Source organism: Pleurodeles waltl, chromosome 6 (assembly GCF_031143425.1).
Source record: "Pleurodeles waltl isolate 20211129_DDA chromosome 6, aPleWal1.hap1.20221129, whole genome shotgun sequence".
Lineage (NCBI taxonomy): Eukaryota > Metazoa > Chordata > Amphibia > Caudata > Salamandridae > Pleurodeles > Pleurodeles waltl.
In genome coordinates, this window is record NC_090445.1 from 415,253,604 (window position 1) to 415,270,411 (window position 16,808).

The 16,808-nt window shown below is 45.1% G+C and overlaps 1 protein-coding gene across 2 annotated transcripts in view; it reads left to right on the plus strand.

Annotated features, from left to right (window-relative positions):
• The window catches only part of SORT1 (sortilin 1), a 484,851-nt gene that overhangs the window by 86,771 nt on the left and 381,272 nt on the right, over positions 1–16,808 (plus strand). For both annotated transcript variants that reach the window (XM_069238373.1, XM_069238374.1), the window contains exons 3-4: positions 8,466–8,539; positions 8,857–8,959. In XM_069238373.1, coding sequence (XP_069094474.1) covers positions 8,466–8,539; positions 8,857–8,959 — 177 coding nt within the window. The remainder of the gene's footprint in view (positions 1–8,465; positions 8,540–8,856; positions 8,960–16,808) is intronic.

A 16,808-nucleotide genomic window follows, 5' to 3' on the forward strand; every position in this document is an offset into this window, starting at 1 on the left:
AGGACTAAGCCAACATATGTAAGAGTTCTGTCAAACAGGACACTTTGCCGATGTTTCGGTCTCTCTTGGCCAAAGGGGGGGTCTAGACCATCCTCAGGACTTGGTGTCGAAAGAGAATAAAACCGTATCAAAAAAGGATCTCACTAACGGGCTCAAAGCCATCATGCATATCATGTTCCTCTACTGCAAACAACCCAGGATCAGGATGCTCCTTACCCTGCATTGGCTGCAATACAACTACTAATATTGTCTTACTGCTAGGTACTTTTGATACCAAGATCACCTCCTTCTGTCAGACTACAAGAGAATTCCATGTAGACTAGATCGCCTTTCTGTGTTGGCCTGCACAATCTGTCCTATCACTCTTCCATGGCTGAGCTGCATTAATATTCTGAAAGGGGACAAATGTTCAGTGGAAAGTTAGTTTTGTGTTTGTTGTTTTTATCATCAGCTACAAGTGATATTGCCTTGGCATAACTGCCTCCTTATGGGTTAAAATCATTCCATTTTAAGTTTCATATGGCCGCCTTAAAGGATCTGTCGTTCTGAGACCTCTATTTTTACCATTTTGGTGATTAAGGAGTTAGAGAGACTAAAGTGCCTGGCTAGCAGTGAAAAGACTAGCTCTCTTCTGGGAAAGAAACCAACTTGTTTTAAAGCTGATGGTCACTACACATAAACTGATGAAAAAATATAGTCTTCCATACCTATTTTAGAAGGAAGTGGAATTAGTGGCCATTTTATGTGTCTGAAAAATTAGCAAGGTACATATTGCTTTGCTGATAAGTCACTCTTCTTTCTTTATGGAGATTATTTTGTAATTTCATATAATCCAATGACTTTTTTTTCCTTCATCTATTTTACTTATATTTCGTCTCCAGCAGAAACATCTATCTAGTTGTTAAAATCTGATAAGGACTCTTCAACAGTACCTTGACAAAGGCATGAAGGAAGCTCAACAAGTCTTTATTGATAAAGTAGATGTCCGTGCTGGCGTGGGTTCATCAAAGCACAATAAAGTCAGGTTTGTCAAAGGCTAACAAACCCCTTCCAAATAGACGCTGAACCCCATAATCAAAAGGAAGTCTGCTCTAGCTGTTATCATGGAATGTTCTTATTGCTGAAACTTGCTTAGCTTTCACTTGGAAGTCCGCATGTGTCACTGGCAGATGCTGCGTCTGAGATTCGCGTTAGTGAACGTACACTGAATTAGGTTAGCATTCTATTGAAGTTTATTTAGTAGACCATTTTCCATCCTTGTCTCCTTCCTATCCAGCATAGAAATGGAATACGTGTGACGTTCTGTTATTATCGAAGATCCCTTGATAGAGAAGGTAACGTTAAACAATTGTAATCGTCTCCATAATGGGGGTCGTCAGTAAATTAATATTTGAATGGGTAGTAATGCTAGAGAACTAATGAATGAGGCATTGGGGAGCAAGAATCTTCCTCTCTTGGCTGTCTTAAAGAACGGGGGCTGACTTTGCATTGCCTGCTCACTTAATTTGCCACTGTCATGGCCTCCTCCATTGAGGCTGATGCCTATCCACTTTGCAGATAGCTTAGTAAATTAAGAGCCTGCTGCGATTCCTGTGTGTTATTTGAGTATCATTACGTTGGGTAATGGTAACACCTGAAACAGAAAAATATACTTTTAATTTCAGTTATATGTTAAGCTTTTTTTGGTTGATGTAGTGGTTATTAAAATGTTTTCTTAAGATGTGCATTGTTTAAAATATTTTTAAATGGATATTTCCTTTTAAGAAAGGTGTTGCATGATCCCACACATACTGAGTATATTTCAAGTTTATGAACGTGACAAAAGGTGAAGAATTTGTTTTAACATTAAGTATCTCATCGGTCTCTAACATCACAAATCCCTCTGACAATCTAAATTGGTCGACTCATTTTCTTACCCATGATGAGCCTCCATCTCCATCAGGCTTGTATTTTCAGTCTGTGACAGAGAAAGCTACCTTTTTGTTTCAGACAAGGTCCTTCAAGCATTCTCAACTCTTGATTCCCCCATCTAACTCCGTCCTTACACCAGTCCTCATCCGTGCTTTTATGGTGTGATGATTGCCTTCGACCTCTACACCCCTATTAAAATTCAAAGCAGATTCCGCAATACCATTGTGAAACAAAAGGCTCACTGGCAAAATCTGCCTACAGAGGATATATGCCTCATCGCCACCACACAGTGCTATACAAAACGTTGTTTGTTCATTCATACTAAAATGGTTCAGAAGAGGGCTTATTTTATGAAAAGTTACTATGAATTTGCCAAGGTCTCTGTTCTCTGGATAAGAAGACGATTAGCTCTCTAACCTCGCGGACAGTGGTGAACCCAGAGTTGTTGAACTGGAGCAGCTGTGCCTTGTGTGAATTATCATAAAGGTGGCTGAAGCTCTTTATTGTCGTCAGCAGCACAAGCACACTGTCTAAAACCAGTTGGTCCTCTTACTGCAATGATATTGATAGTGAATTTCTAACTCACCTCAGTGAGGACTTCTTTTCATCTCCTCAACACCCTTCTGCGTCCCCCCTCCCCCAAAAGAAGAACGTTTTTTACCTAGTTAAGACTGCAAGAATTTATAAGATTGCAAAAAATAAATTAACATGCCCCGTGAAATGTTCTGTGTTGACACAAAGTTGACACTCGTAAAAGCTCTTATCCTTGCCTATATTTACCAAGATATTATTCCTGCTTCCTGGTATGATGAAAAAACAACGTAGGAGTCAAAGGTCAGAGGAACACAGTAATAAGCTACTCTGTAGCACAAGGCACTTTCTCTAACGTGTTAATCACTCCAATATTTGAGAAACCCAGCCTAAACCCCAATGCTCTTTTAAGGTTTAGACCCCCACCCGCCATGTTACCTGACTTAGGAGAGCAAGAAGAGTCCCCAACCAGTTGGCAGCCAATATCTACAGTAAAAACAAACACCTGGAGGCAGAAGGCTGAGAAGGTGTCCGCTCAGAATAGTTCAGAAAAAGGAACCTCAAATATCCTAGATGATGTACACAGCATGCTGGGTGATAGACACCTGCTTCCTCACTCAACTAAAGCTCTTTGTGGCCTTTGACGTTTTTTTTTTTGTTCAACTATAGTAGACTAACACACACACTGGAACATCTCATGGTCCTTTATGGCCAGGTCGTTATATGGTTTGTTCTATTTTATTTATTTATAAGTGTGAAGCTAGTGAAACACTCCTAAAATAGGATTGTAGTGTCCTCAAGACTACCAGAAGGCTCCTTTACTTTCCCTTACCCTCTTCAATTTGTATTCTGACCCTCTCTGTAAGGGGTCGGGTGTATCCATTCAGATGTCTGCTAATGATATGCAGCGCTGTAGCAGATCCTTTCATGCATGCCATCTTCACAGTCTGCCATGCTCTAATCAAATTTTAATTCTGGATGTCACAAAAGTCGGCCTCTAAACTGCTCCAGGAAAGATGTATTTTCTACTTTTTCACACAAACACATTTCATGAAAGTCTGACTGACATAGTCAAAGAAGACTACTGCTGCATCTCACCAGTTCCTAAGTAAAAATATTTTGGCATTTACTCTTGACCCTTCTCTAACGCTTCTTAAAATGAACAATCAATTAATCAGTAAATCTCCATGTTCTCCACCAAACAGAAAAAATGAAAGCGCTTATACATGGCTCATGTGAAAACTGCAGCACATATTTATGTGTACTGCCTTAATTCTAGGAAGAGTGTTCACTAGTACTCAATAATTCACAATGCTCCCTACCAAGGAAGTGTTTCACCTAACCACTCGTTCTCTATGCTGCATGGGTAAATTCATCCATATTGTAATCTTCCTCGAGTAGCTTTGTTGGCTGCTTATCCCTACAAGGATCATATTCAAAAGTGTATGTCTTACCTACACAGTGACCCTCCTAAATCATCTCCATACATTGGTGGCCCTCTTCAGCATCCCAGGAGGCTAACCAGGTCTGAGGAGGGGATCCTCATTGCTCATTGAAACACCTAAATGTAACACCTTTCAAGTACAAAAAGTAATCATCTCCTCTGGTGCAGAAGCATTCTTCTGGAACTCCCTCAGTGTTGATCTTCAACCTAATTTGACCCTCATGGCATTCAGGAAATAATTAAAAAGACCTCTTCCAGCTATCACTGAACAAACAAAGTTTAAACTAATTTAAATTGTTTAAGGCACCTGAAACTGTTTAAGCTCTTGAATTCACTGAGCTCATTCTACCCCACTGTTACTAAATATACTGGACTCTGCATCCAGTACTAACTGAACATCCCCACTGCTGTAATGTCATACTTGACTCATTAATGTTCCACACTTTTTATGGGTACTTGTTGTGTATATGCTTTGAGTAAAGCACATGAACATTGAAGGGGTACTATAAAATTTACAATTAGAACATTGTGTAAAAGTTTGTATGAAGGGTCCTCTCCATATATTAAAGCCTTATCTATAAGTTCTCAAGAAGATAACTGCCTGTAGAATCTCAAAAAGCAAGCCATGCGTGTAAGGTTACATGAAGGAAGGTGTATGAACATGTTGACAGTGCAGCTTCACAAGCAGAAAGGTGCCTAATCACAAGAAGGAAGCTGTCTTTGTTGTTAAGAAAGCTGGATGTACATTTTCAGTAAAGAATTTGTAGGCATAAACTGTTTGTGTAAACTCACAGAATGGAAAGCTGCACCTGTAAGTTCTGAAGCTGTAAGGTGCATCTGTAAATTTGATGATTGAAGCATTATGTGTAAGCTCACATGATTGGTCTTTTGGCTTGGGGACACTTGTGTTCTAAAGATTTTTGGGAGAAGGCTGACAGAGTCACCAGATCCTCGGGGTCTGTGAACGTTTCCAACACTTCCACCACAAGACAGCTCCAATACTCTGATTAGAATTATCACAGAGTCTAAGAGAGTCCAAGTGGGGAAAAGGGGATTAGGAAGGGAACAGCTGGGAAGGAGACCTGTAGGGAGCAAAAGGTTAAAACACACAATATCAAGATTATATCACATTAATCATTACTAGATTAGAACTCTAAGCATTGTCATTCTGAAATCATAGGCCTCCTAAAAATGAACTTAATAACTAGGCTTCAAGATTACTAGATACCTGAGAAGGAATCAAGGAAGGTTAAATGCACTTTCAGATTCAAACATTATCTTTTGCATGAGGATCAGGAAAAACATCATATGTATCGGAAATTATTATATACATACTACATCACACCTAGAACTCTAGCATTTTGTTTTCTTAAATTGTCGGAACATGAATTGTGCACGTTGTATACCTTCACAAAGGTTGTAAATACCATAGAATGATCATGCACAATGAATAACATAAGTTTAGATTCGAGAAATAAGTCACGCGTCCTGCTGACTAGAAAACCCCCTCGTAAATGCCATCAAGAGGTAGCACCTCATAAACACCGTGATATTAAACACAAGAAAAGAATCGTGCTGTCTGTAGATTCAAATATCACCATAAAAAATGCCAGAAACAGATAGTGCACAATGAATAACATGAATTACACACGAGAGTGAAATCGCGCGTCTCGCCGATTCGAATGCCACCATGTAAATGCCAGAAAATGGTAGCATACAATGAACAGCATGAATTACACACAAGAAGTGAATCGCACGTTTCGCCGATTAGAATGCCACCATGTAAATGCCAGGAAATGGTAGTGTACAATGAACATCATGGGTTAAAGCATTAGGATCGAATCACGCGTCTTGCCGATTTGAATGTCGCAATGTAAATGCCTGGAAATGGTAATATACATTGAATATCAAGGGTTAAGGCACGAGGAAAGAATCGCGCGTCTTTCCGATTCGAATGTCACCATATAAATGCCTGGAAATGGTAGCGTACAATGAACATCATGGGTTAAAGCATTAGGATCGAATCACGCGTCTTGCCGATTTGAATGTCACAATGTAAATGCCTGGAAATGGTAACATACATTGAATATCAAGGGTTAAGGCACGAGGAAAGAATCGCGCGTCTTGCCGATTCGAATGTCACCATATAAATGCCTGGAAATGGTAACGCACAATGAATAACATGAATTGAGCACAAACAAAGAATCGCGCGTCTAGCCGATTCTAATGCCAGCATGTAAATGCCCAACAAACATAAAAGCACTTTCACACGCACAAGAGTTAAAAGATTTTTTCATAGTAATTAGGCCCAAGAACTCTAAATCCTTCGAGAACGGGGTCAGGGCCCAGCCCGACCTCTGTCTTACTGCCCTGATCAAGAATCACCAAACGGAGTGAAAGGGCAAGGCCTGGAAGATCAAAGTAGGCCTCCGGAACAGGAGCTCAGGAAGTTGCTGGTGCTATGCACTGGGACCTCTGAATAGTGAGCACTTGGAACTGGGCTGGCTCCCTTTTTTAGAGTCTTAGCCCAGCCCACCAACCACACCTAGGCATGCTGCAGGGAAGCTTCTAGAAGGCCCTGGAAGGGGACCACACCCTGACACAGTCTGAATGCCTGCAACAGTACATTACATGTGAACAGTATTTATATGCATGCTGAACATAAGTCTTCAGGATGAACCTCTGCAATGCAAAAAGTTAAACAACATTACATTGGCACAATGCATAAATTATGTTAGCTTGAAATCATTAGGTTTTTGCATTCTGGTCGCCCGTAGAGCGCATACTGCCCTGATGTTGACAAAGGCAGAGAAAGCCAGAGGTACAACTTGGAAAGAGAGGCGTTACAGGGGCATATCATATGGTCACCGGCCCTTGGATTATCTATAGAGGGGGCACAGAATTGCAATCGAAAGACCGGAGGCCCTGAAGCAGTATGAGCAGGCAGATGTGCACAAGGGAGCACCAGTGGAATTTCAGCCAAAAGCTACAGCAGCATTAGACTGGATAGACATTTCATCAGGCAAGATTCATGTCGGGGTAAGATTGATACCTTCTTCCTCTTAATAATCACCACATGCAATAAGAAAATCCAGGAAATAACTTCATCAGAATCTGCTCGGGTAGTAGGGAAGGGAATGCAAAAGTGCTGAGGTTTTGTCAATTCATTCATGAAGTACCCTATAAAAAGGGAAGCTTATAGTCTTGAAGCCTCTATTGGGGAAGCAGAGAAGCAAAACATCTTGCCCTTACAAGAAATTCAGATGTGAGGTCTGACTTTGTGAAGGAGATTGCACTGCTCTTGGCAAATAACATTGTTTTGAACGATGCTTGCTCTTACTACAAAGTCAAGAGTGATGGTCCAGAGGTGCTGATCTTTAACCCTTTTTCAACAGGAAATGAATCCGTAAAGATAAAAAGGCGGGCACTTGAAATATGTCAGTCTTCCATGTACAGCATTAGTGACTTGGCCCAAGCTGCACAGGACTCGGACCACTTGTATTAGGCAATCTTTTAGTGTGTTCAAGAAAGCTAAGCCTACAAGTTATCCCCTATGTGAAGAGAAAGTAAGAATAGCTTGCTGCAGATTGTTCCCAGCCAACCAGACCCCTGAATTGGCTCATTAACCTGTTGTACCTTTCACCGAGTGAATTAGGCATTTCAGCTTGGGCAGTCAAAACAAACTGGCGGTACTATACTGACACTTATAGGCAAGGAGCAAGGGACTGGTCAGCCTGAACTGGTCACTCCCTTCGGGAACCTTCAGATTGCATAAAGGAAGAAGGTCTTACTCAGCCTCATGGCAGCATACCAGTGCCAGCCTGCCTAATGAAGATTGATTTTGATGATAAGAAGCGTCATACACGGCACTGGAATCTGTAAATGTCTACTAGAAAATACAGGCCTTGAACAGAGGCTAAGGGAACCTGACCACTGAAGCTTACTTGCTTGGAGTATAGGAAGATAGTCCTGGTTAGCTGCTGCTAACCTGCAAGTCTGGAGGGGAAGGTAGTAGTGTCACCATGCACCTGCATTCGTGCCAACTAGAGTGAACTGTACGTTTGGTGAGTAAAACTAGAGATCTCTAACACTGGATGCTATGTTAAAGTAGTTGAGACAGTTCTGTCATTCCAAGCTGTTTGTTTGTGAGCCCATGCTACCATTTGACAGTAGCTTAAACTTCCATCTTTCCTTCATCTGGTATATAAGCTTTTCTTTAATCTGTTTTTTAATCTTTTCCCGTGGTGCATTAAGCCAGTTAGTGCAGAAAATGAGTGTCGCTGAAAATTAAGGTTTTAAGGGGGATAAGCATCACCCCCCAACATTAATTTGTGGGCGGAGTAATTAGTGGGGAGGCCTCTCCCTGGCCCCTACGGACAGACACAGACACCCCCCTTCTTACAGGCAAGTCTTATTGAAAATGTTGAGTTCAAATGCCCGAAAACAACTTTTGTTCACAAAGTTACATTGTTTGTGTAAAGGAAACCCTGAACTCCTATTTACTGGGACATTGAGAGGTCTTGAATTCTAATGTACTCCATGCGTGCTTTGCTTCTGACTCTTTTCTTTTTTTCTTTAGGTAATTCTTGTATTGACCACATTCCAGGTGCCGTTCTTGATAATGAGCTTCGCACAGTCCAAACTCTACCGCAGGTAAGAGAGAGGCTTCTTCCATTTGAGAAGGGAGGGGTTGATGATTAATGCGTTAAAGTTCTGTTTTGGATTTCATTGTGCGAAGAGAACTGTTGATAAGGTGAATTGTGTCCAAAACCCATTTTGGGTAGCCATGCAGGAACTCATTGGGCTATATGAATGTTGTGGGTCAAGGCTGGTTTGAGAAGGTTAATGGTACTTGGTGCATGGAGAGACCATTGCTACTAGTGGTAATGGGCAGGACAGATGTGGTATTGACATTCACAAACAACAGTGATGATTGACCCATTTTGTGCTTGCATTCGTTTAATTTCTAGCAATGATTTTGGGAAGACTTTTGATGAAATCACTCCCCTTATCAACAACACTTTTATCCGCACCGAGTTTGGAATTGCTGTTGGCCCTGAGAACTCTGGCACGGTAGGAAATCAGCATTACCTAAGGGTCTTAATAGGGTGGGTGACGTAGGATGGGAAAACCCTTAAAACACAGTGTGCTTTGGCTTCTCTGTCCTTTCTCCCCACTCTGTTGGTGCCCATTTCTAATACACTTTACTCTTCGTTCTCCCTGTTGACCAACTTCATTATGTTTTAATTCTAGGTGGCAGATGTAGTGTTCTGCTCTTTCAAATCTACTGCAGTTCTTCTCTTAAGCCTTTATTTCACTTGTATAGTTTGAGTATGGAGCTTCATTTTACTGTTTTAGAGCTATTCTCCAAAAGTAAGTTAAGAAAAAGTGTCCTGGTTGATTTGAGCACTATTAGTAAGTCAAGGTTCAAGGAACTGTGGGCCACTATCTTGAATAATGACACCACTCACAAAGATCCTCTGCTAGTAATTTTCTTCAAGCATTCAAATTTCATCCTGGTCATATTGGTAGGGGATCATTTGATTATTTAGTGCTGCCTTAGAATTGAACTTCCTGTTAATCTGCAACAATTGAATAATCTGTTGGTGCTCCATTAGCATTTCAGAACTTAGCTTTTTTGCATATAAAGTGGTCCCACAGCCAGTACTCCCTTAGATTAATTAGCACAAAGGCACCTAGTTTCTAGTAAAGTTGTACTCCAAAATTAAAACCAACCACCATGTGGAGTTTTTGTATCCGCCAAGCAGTTTAAAATTGTATTAGGCTTGCAATACAAAAAAAACACTGTTAAAATATACAACCCTCTCCTTGTCTCTTCCTCCAATAGTTTTATTTAAAATACTTCTTTTAATGGCAGTAAGATCTACCCCAGTGCTCTGCAAACATAATTTTAATACAGTTGAGATGAGATAGTGCTTATTGTGAAACTTTTTTCCAGTTGTCAGAATCTCATGTTATATTACACAGTTTTTGTACAGTGCAGTATTCACTACTCATTTTGCTGTGCGGGCATGGGTTTCATATTATATATTCATTATTGTTTCTATTTTTTTGGGGCGCCTGTTGTGCGTAGCCTGATAGAAGGTTGCTCCAAAATGGAGTGTGGTGGTCTTTGTAACTTTATGCTCAGCCCTAGTGAATGGCAGTTGAAATCCTGTGCTGTCCTCAGTTACCTTGTGTATATCTGATCTATGAGGTAATATCTTGCAAGGGGTGGGGATTAAGGAGCGGGAGAAGGTAGTGAAACTGGTGCTTTGAAAGGGTGGTTGGACATTGCAACCTCTGAACAATTGTCTCTGATCAGAATGTTATAAGATAGGTAAGGGTGGGGTGGGGTGAGGTGTGTGTGTGTGTGTCCCGTTCTCCCCCCCCCCCCAAAAAAAAATGTCTTGAGATGTAAGATATCTGTTTAACCTTCAGTATTGTGCCCTGAAAATAAGTCTTGAGGGAAATGTTTACCATGGAAGACAGTTTGCTCTACAGAGAGCAAGGATTGCCGAAGAGGAGGAGGAAAGAGATGTAGAAGGCAAGATACTCATTTGGCTAATAAGTACTGGAGCAAGCTGTAGATTTGAGAAGTGCCACTGCCTCCTAGCCTATCCTAATTGTTAAACAATATATCTGAAAGAGACTTCTAGTTGCAGATTCCTTACCTTTTGAATTCCTCCAGGTGTCAGACTGGATTCAGAGACTTTTTCTTCGAGCAGTACCTCTGCAGGAGGTTAGGTGGTGTTGGTCGACTCTGTGGGCGTTGGTGGCATTGTGTTCGCCATGATGACGTCGTGGTCATATATATAGGTGCCACCCCGGCGCGCTGACATCAGTTTTTATTTCAGCGCCAGCCTACGCGCAGATCCGGAGAAGAGCTACCTCAGTCACTTTTTGACTACTATGACATTTTCGTCAACTATTTTTGACGAGGTCGTGGTTGCGTCAAGGGATGTCCCGCAAGACCAGTTTCAAGCCCTGTGACTCCTGTCACCAAATTATGTCTTTGATGGATCTGCACCTCGTGTATCTTTGGTGCCTGGAGTGCGATCACGACCTGAAGTCATGCTCAGAGTGTCGGGCCATGAACCTAGGCCTCCGTCCTCGGAGCCTCCATCTGGGTCCGCCCGCGCTTCCTCGACTTCCCGGGAGCCGGAGCCACCCCTGCCCAGCTGAAAGAGTTTTATGAGACAATGCGCCTCATTTGTGGGCAAACCGACCCACTCTCTGCACCCTCGGGCACAGGTGAATGGGTGAGGGCCCCCTCTGGTTCGAAGTGGTCTGCTTCGGTCACGACTCTGGAGGGCTTTTCCGGATCCAGTCTCGGATCTGCCCGACGCCGGTCTTGCCACTGCGACCTTCCCTGGCGTCGGGTCAGATGTAGACGTTCCTGACATCGGTTGGGCCACAATAGACATCGACCCTATTCTCATACTCGACGACCCGGAGCCGGAACGACATCGATTGGCGCCAATTCAGTTCTGTATGGACTCTCCTAGGCCCAAGGTTGATCCAGACCCTTATACCAACAGGTATGGATACGGGGAGACTTCAGAGGGGCTGCTGGACCCTTTAGAATACCAGCTTGACCCCCAGATGGACTGGGTGCAGGATTTGGGTGATGCCAGTGATCGAGACACCTCCCCTGACACTGGTATCCTCTCTCCCCCTACCGTGGCTACGGAGGAGGGTGCCACATACTCCATGGTGGTGAGAAGGACTGTTGAGGTCTTGGACCTCGAGCTACCTTTTGTGGAGGTTAGGCCTAATATCCTAACCAACGTGCTTCAGCTGGGGTCTTCCACATCAAACCCCTTCTACTTTTTAATGAGGCACTGAACGACGACCTTTTGGCTCCTTAGCCCATACCCAGCACAGGGGCTCCTGTGAATAGGACGATTGCCTGCCGCCATCGGCCTGTGCCAACAGACCCAAGATTCCTCACCCAACACCCCACATCTGAGAGCCTTGTGATCCAGGCTTCCTCTTCTTCTTCCTCTGGCACATTCCCTACCACCTCCCCAGAAAGGGAATCAAAAAGACTGGATAGTTTGGGGAAGAAAATGTTTTCTTCTGGCAGTCTAGCGCTACGGTCCGTGAACACTGCATGCCTTTTGGGCCACTATTCCCATACTCTCTTGGATACGGTTGCGCAGATGCTGCCTACAGTTCCAGAAGAGACAAGGACTGTCCTCTCCCAAGCGCTCGCAGATGGGAGAGATGCAGCCAAGTTCATCAATCTCTGTGGACTAGATACAACCGACTCTCTAGGCAGATCAGTTGTATCGAAGGTGGCATTAAGAAGTCACACCTGGCTGAGAACATAAGGCTTCTCTGGGGATGTCCAGCAAACGCTGATGGACATGCCCTTTGATGGCACCTGTCTCTTCGGAACCAAGGCAGACTTGGCCCTCGAGCGCCTCAAGGATTCCCGAGCCACAGCCTGGTCCCTTGGCCTTGAACCTGCCCCTATACCCCACCAGTCCGTCTCTCGCCCCTTTCAAGGCTTCGGAAGGGGCACCAAACGTGTCCTTTTCCACCGAGCCATCAACCAGGCATTGCTGTACGGCCCCTGTGCGGACGTGGGATCCCATGATCTCGGTGATCAAGGAACTAGAGGGTCACCCAGACCCCTCCCCGCCCCCCCCTCTTCGGCCTCCAAACCTTCCAAGTCCGTTGGAACACCTGGAAACCAGTTGGCGGCAGGATTCGCCATCATCTGCCCCACTGGAAATCCATTACCACGGACAGGTGGGTCCTCCAGATTGTTTGGAAGGGCTACTCCCTCTCTTTCGAGTCTTCTCCTCCAGCCATGCCCCCTTCTTTCAACCACATATCAGAGGTCACTTTTCCGTGAGGAAGTCAAAGCTGTTTTGGCCAATGGAGCTATAGAGAGGGTCCCTGCGTAAGAAGTAGGTCGTGATTGTTATTCCTGCTACTTTCTGGTGCCAAAGAAGGACAAGGGCCATCGTCCTATATTAGACCTTTGGTCCCTCAATCGCTTCCTCAAAAAGAAGTTCAGGATGCTAACATTGGCTCAGGTCTTATCTGCCCTCGACCTGGGAGGCTGGATGGTATCGTTGGACTTGCAGGACGCGTATTTCCACATCCCCATTTTGCCGGCCCACTGACGTTACCTAAGATTTGTGGTAGGCCATGAGCACTTTCACCGCGTTCCCTTTTGGCCTTACCAGCGCCCCTTGGGTGTTCACGAAGGTGTTGGTAGTGGTTGCAGCTCATATGCGCAGATTAGGGGTCCCAGTCTTCCCCTACCTCGACGACTGGCTGTTGAAGGCGGATACTTCCCAGAAAGTCCTCTCCCACCTCCAGACTACTGAAAACCTTTTTTATTCGCTGGGGTTCACTATAAACATGCCACACCTGACTCCTTTTCAGATTCTCCCTTTCATAGGAGCTGTTCCGGATACAGTGCAGTTTTAGGCTTATCCTCCCGAAAAGCGAGTCCATGATATTCAGTGTTACCAATGTTTCAGCCTCTGTCCTGGATTTCGGTGAGAATGACTCTGAGGCTGCTGGGCCATGGCCTCCTGCATCCTGCTGGCTCAAAAGGCCAGATAGCATATGAGGGCTCTGCAGTGGGACCTGAAGTTCCAGTGGCCACAGCGTCAGGGGAGAATCTCCGACAAAGTCCAGATCTCAGAAGGAACTGCAAAAGATCTTGAGTGGTGGCTAACGAATGAAGATTGGGTTAAGGGCAGATCCCTTTCCTTTCCCCAACCAGACCTCACAGTAGTGACAGATGCGAGACTTCTGGGATGGGGAGGCAGAGATCAGAGGCCTCTGGTCTTCGGTGGAATCCGGTCTTCATATCAATCTATTGGAGCTCCGAGTGATTCGACTAGCATTGAAAGCATTTCTTCACTCTCTCAAAGGGAAAGCAGTGCAAGTGTTAACGGACAACACCACCGCCATGTGGTACTGCAACAAACAAGACTGAGTGGGGTCGTGGACTCTTTGTCAAGAGGCGCTTCGTCTCTGGACTTGGCTGGAACATTAGGGCATTTCCCTGGTTGTTCAACATCTGGCGGACTCTTTGAATGCCAGAGCAGATGAACTCTGCAGACGATGCATAGTCAATCACAAATGTCATCTCCATCCGGAGGTGACGCAAGGTCTCTTTCAGCAGTGGGGAGAGCCTTGGTTAGATCTGTTCGCCACCACAGTGAATGCGCAATGTCAGCTGTTTTGCGTGTTGAAGTTTCCAAGATGGTAACGCTTTTAATTTTGAGTGGTATTCAGGCCTCCTTTCCGCCAATAACATTTCTGGCCAGAGTTCTCACGAAAATCAAGAACATGTAGGACCAAGCAATTCTTGTGGCTCTGGACTGGGCACAGTCTGGTATCCCCAGCTTTTGAGCATGGCCATCGATCCTCCAATCAGACTGCCCCTTCAGGAGGATCCTCTGGTGCAGCAGGGCTCTGCAGTGGGCACCCTCAAGGGTTACTTGTCTGCCATTTCTGCTTTCCCGAGATTACTAAACCAACTCTTTGTTTAAATCTCCTATTGTTGGTAGATTTCTGAAGGGTCTTACCCATTTGTTTCCTCCTTCATCATTGTATTAAAGTGCCTCTTTTGACATGGTCACCACCCCCCACACACTTTTTGATTGGTTTCTGGTGCAATTTTGACTGAAAGTGCACTGGGTCCCTGCTAAACAGGTCCCCAGTGCCTGATCTCTTTCCCTAAAACTGACAGTTGTTTTTCCCAATCGGCAAACCTTTATTTGCCACTAAGTCTTTAGTAAATGGTACCCCTTGTACCTAGGGCATGAAGTACTAAGGAAAGGCTGCTGAGGGCTGCAGTACAGATTGTGCCACCCTCAAAGACCCTCTCACCTAAGTGCACACAGTGCTGCCTTCGCAGGCTGTGAGTCTTGGTGCAGACCTAAAATGAAAACGCGACATGGCACACAGCCTGTGTGCCCTATCACCTGCACACTGCATGCAATATTTGTAAATCATCCCTCTGGCAGGCCTTCCAGCCCTCAACGCAGGGTCCATTATTTTACATGTGAGGGCATGCCTGCATCAGCAGATATGCCTCTGCTATGCCTCTGTCGATTCTCAGATATAGTAAGTGAACAGTGCAGCCATTTTAAGTACATGTGTTGGACACTAGTCATTAGGAGTTCCCCAGCTACATGATAATAGGGATGTTTGATATCAAACATCTCATATTAATAAACCGTCACTAAATCCAGGTATGGATTTATTAATACACACAATGAGAGGACACCATAGGGATGCCCCCTCGAAACCTGCCAACTCCTAGAGTGGGCACTAACTGGTCAGAACCAGTGCAGCCACTTTAGACATAGTTCTGGCCCTCTGAGGTGCAAGCCAATTGTCTTGAGGGCTCAGAACAAAGGCCTGCTCTGGACAGAGGTGTGACCTCCTCTCACAGGGAGGATGGACATTCCAGGTCGGGGAGCTTCAAAGGCCTTGCCATCTTTGAAATGTGACTCAGGGCTCTCCAAATGGTATAGGAGGCCGACCCTCAGTTCCTGACCCCACTTTTGGTGGCAGGAATGGCTGGAAAAATTAGGTGAATTAGGAGGAGTGCCCACTTCATGCCAGTCCCACCCCTAGGGTGAACGAGCTGAAGTGGACACTACTTTCCAAATTCCTCCATCTTGCACGGAAGGAATTAGGCCAATAGGGTTAGGGCTATGCCACTTCCCAAAGGAAGTGCTCATAGGAAGGGTATAGTCACCCTAAAGGTGAGTAGCCCATTGGCTACCACCTGGCACTCCCTGTAACACCCCTAAATTCAGTATTTAGGTGGCACCCTGGAACCCTAGAATCCGATTCCTGTCGACCTAAGAAGAGCTGGCCAAAACAGAAGTCACCCAGCAGAGAAGACTGAAGACACCAACAGACTAGGCCCCAGCCCTACCAGCCTGTCTGCAGCTTTCTAAGAAAGATGGACCCCGGAGATGACTGTCCTGCAGCCCAGCGACCTCCAAAGCCTTGGGAGGACTGCCTGCCTTCAATAAAGAACAAGAACTTCTGTGGACAGCGGACCTGTCCAAAAGAAACCTCTCCAAAGACAAAAGAAGTCTATCTGAAGAACCGCAAAACCGCCGCTTGGAACCACCTCTGCACCCGACACCCACGGCCCAAGTCCAAGTGGCCCACTAGTCCAGTGAAGGTTCCCCAGCACTGCCGACCTAGTCCATCGTGAACTGACCTCTTCCGGACTCCACAGCAACGCCTGCAGCCGCAGATCGCGGTCGAGGTCTTCCCCCTGACCCCGACTTGCCTGGTAAGCTGTTTCAGATGCCAAAAAACACCCCTACCCCCAGAGTCCCTGGGCCTTGGGGAGGTAGACCTTTTGGTGTCCCTATGACCTCTGGCATCTTAACTTACCTGGGCAGCTATGTGTTGACCTCTCCAAGCTCGTTTCTGAAAGTATCATCTGCATTGACTAAAATTGGGAGCCAGACACTGTGTTGGCAGTCTGCACCCGGCCGTCCCTATGCTGCTAAGGCTGTAAGTTTGATGCCCCTCCTTGTCCTTGTTTCAGCCCCAGGAGATCCTACCCAATCCCACTCTACTTGCCAGTAAGTAGCGCTGCAGCGGATACCCCTGGTCTCCATTGGATAGCATTGGGTGCCAGATGCTGTGTTGGCACACTGCACCTGGCCACCCCTATGCTGCTGAGGGTGTACGTTTGGTGCTGCCTTGTGGGCCCAGCACCCCCAGTGCTCGCTTCAACCCCTGGAGACCAACCACGCTCTCTAACTAATACTCACCTCCGGTGACTAAGAGACAGGTATTTTTAACTAACCCAAGACCCCACCACTCCTATCCCTCCTATGATTCACATTGACGAGACTACATCAGTGCTCCCACATATCCCGTAGGTCGTAGCACGCCCCGCTCTGTAGCA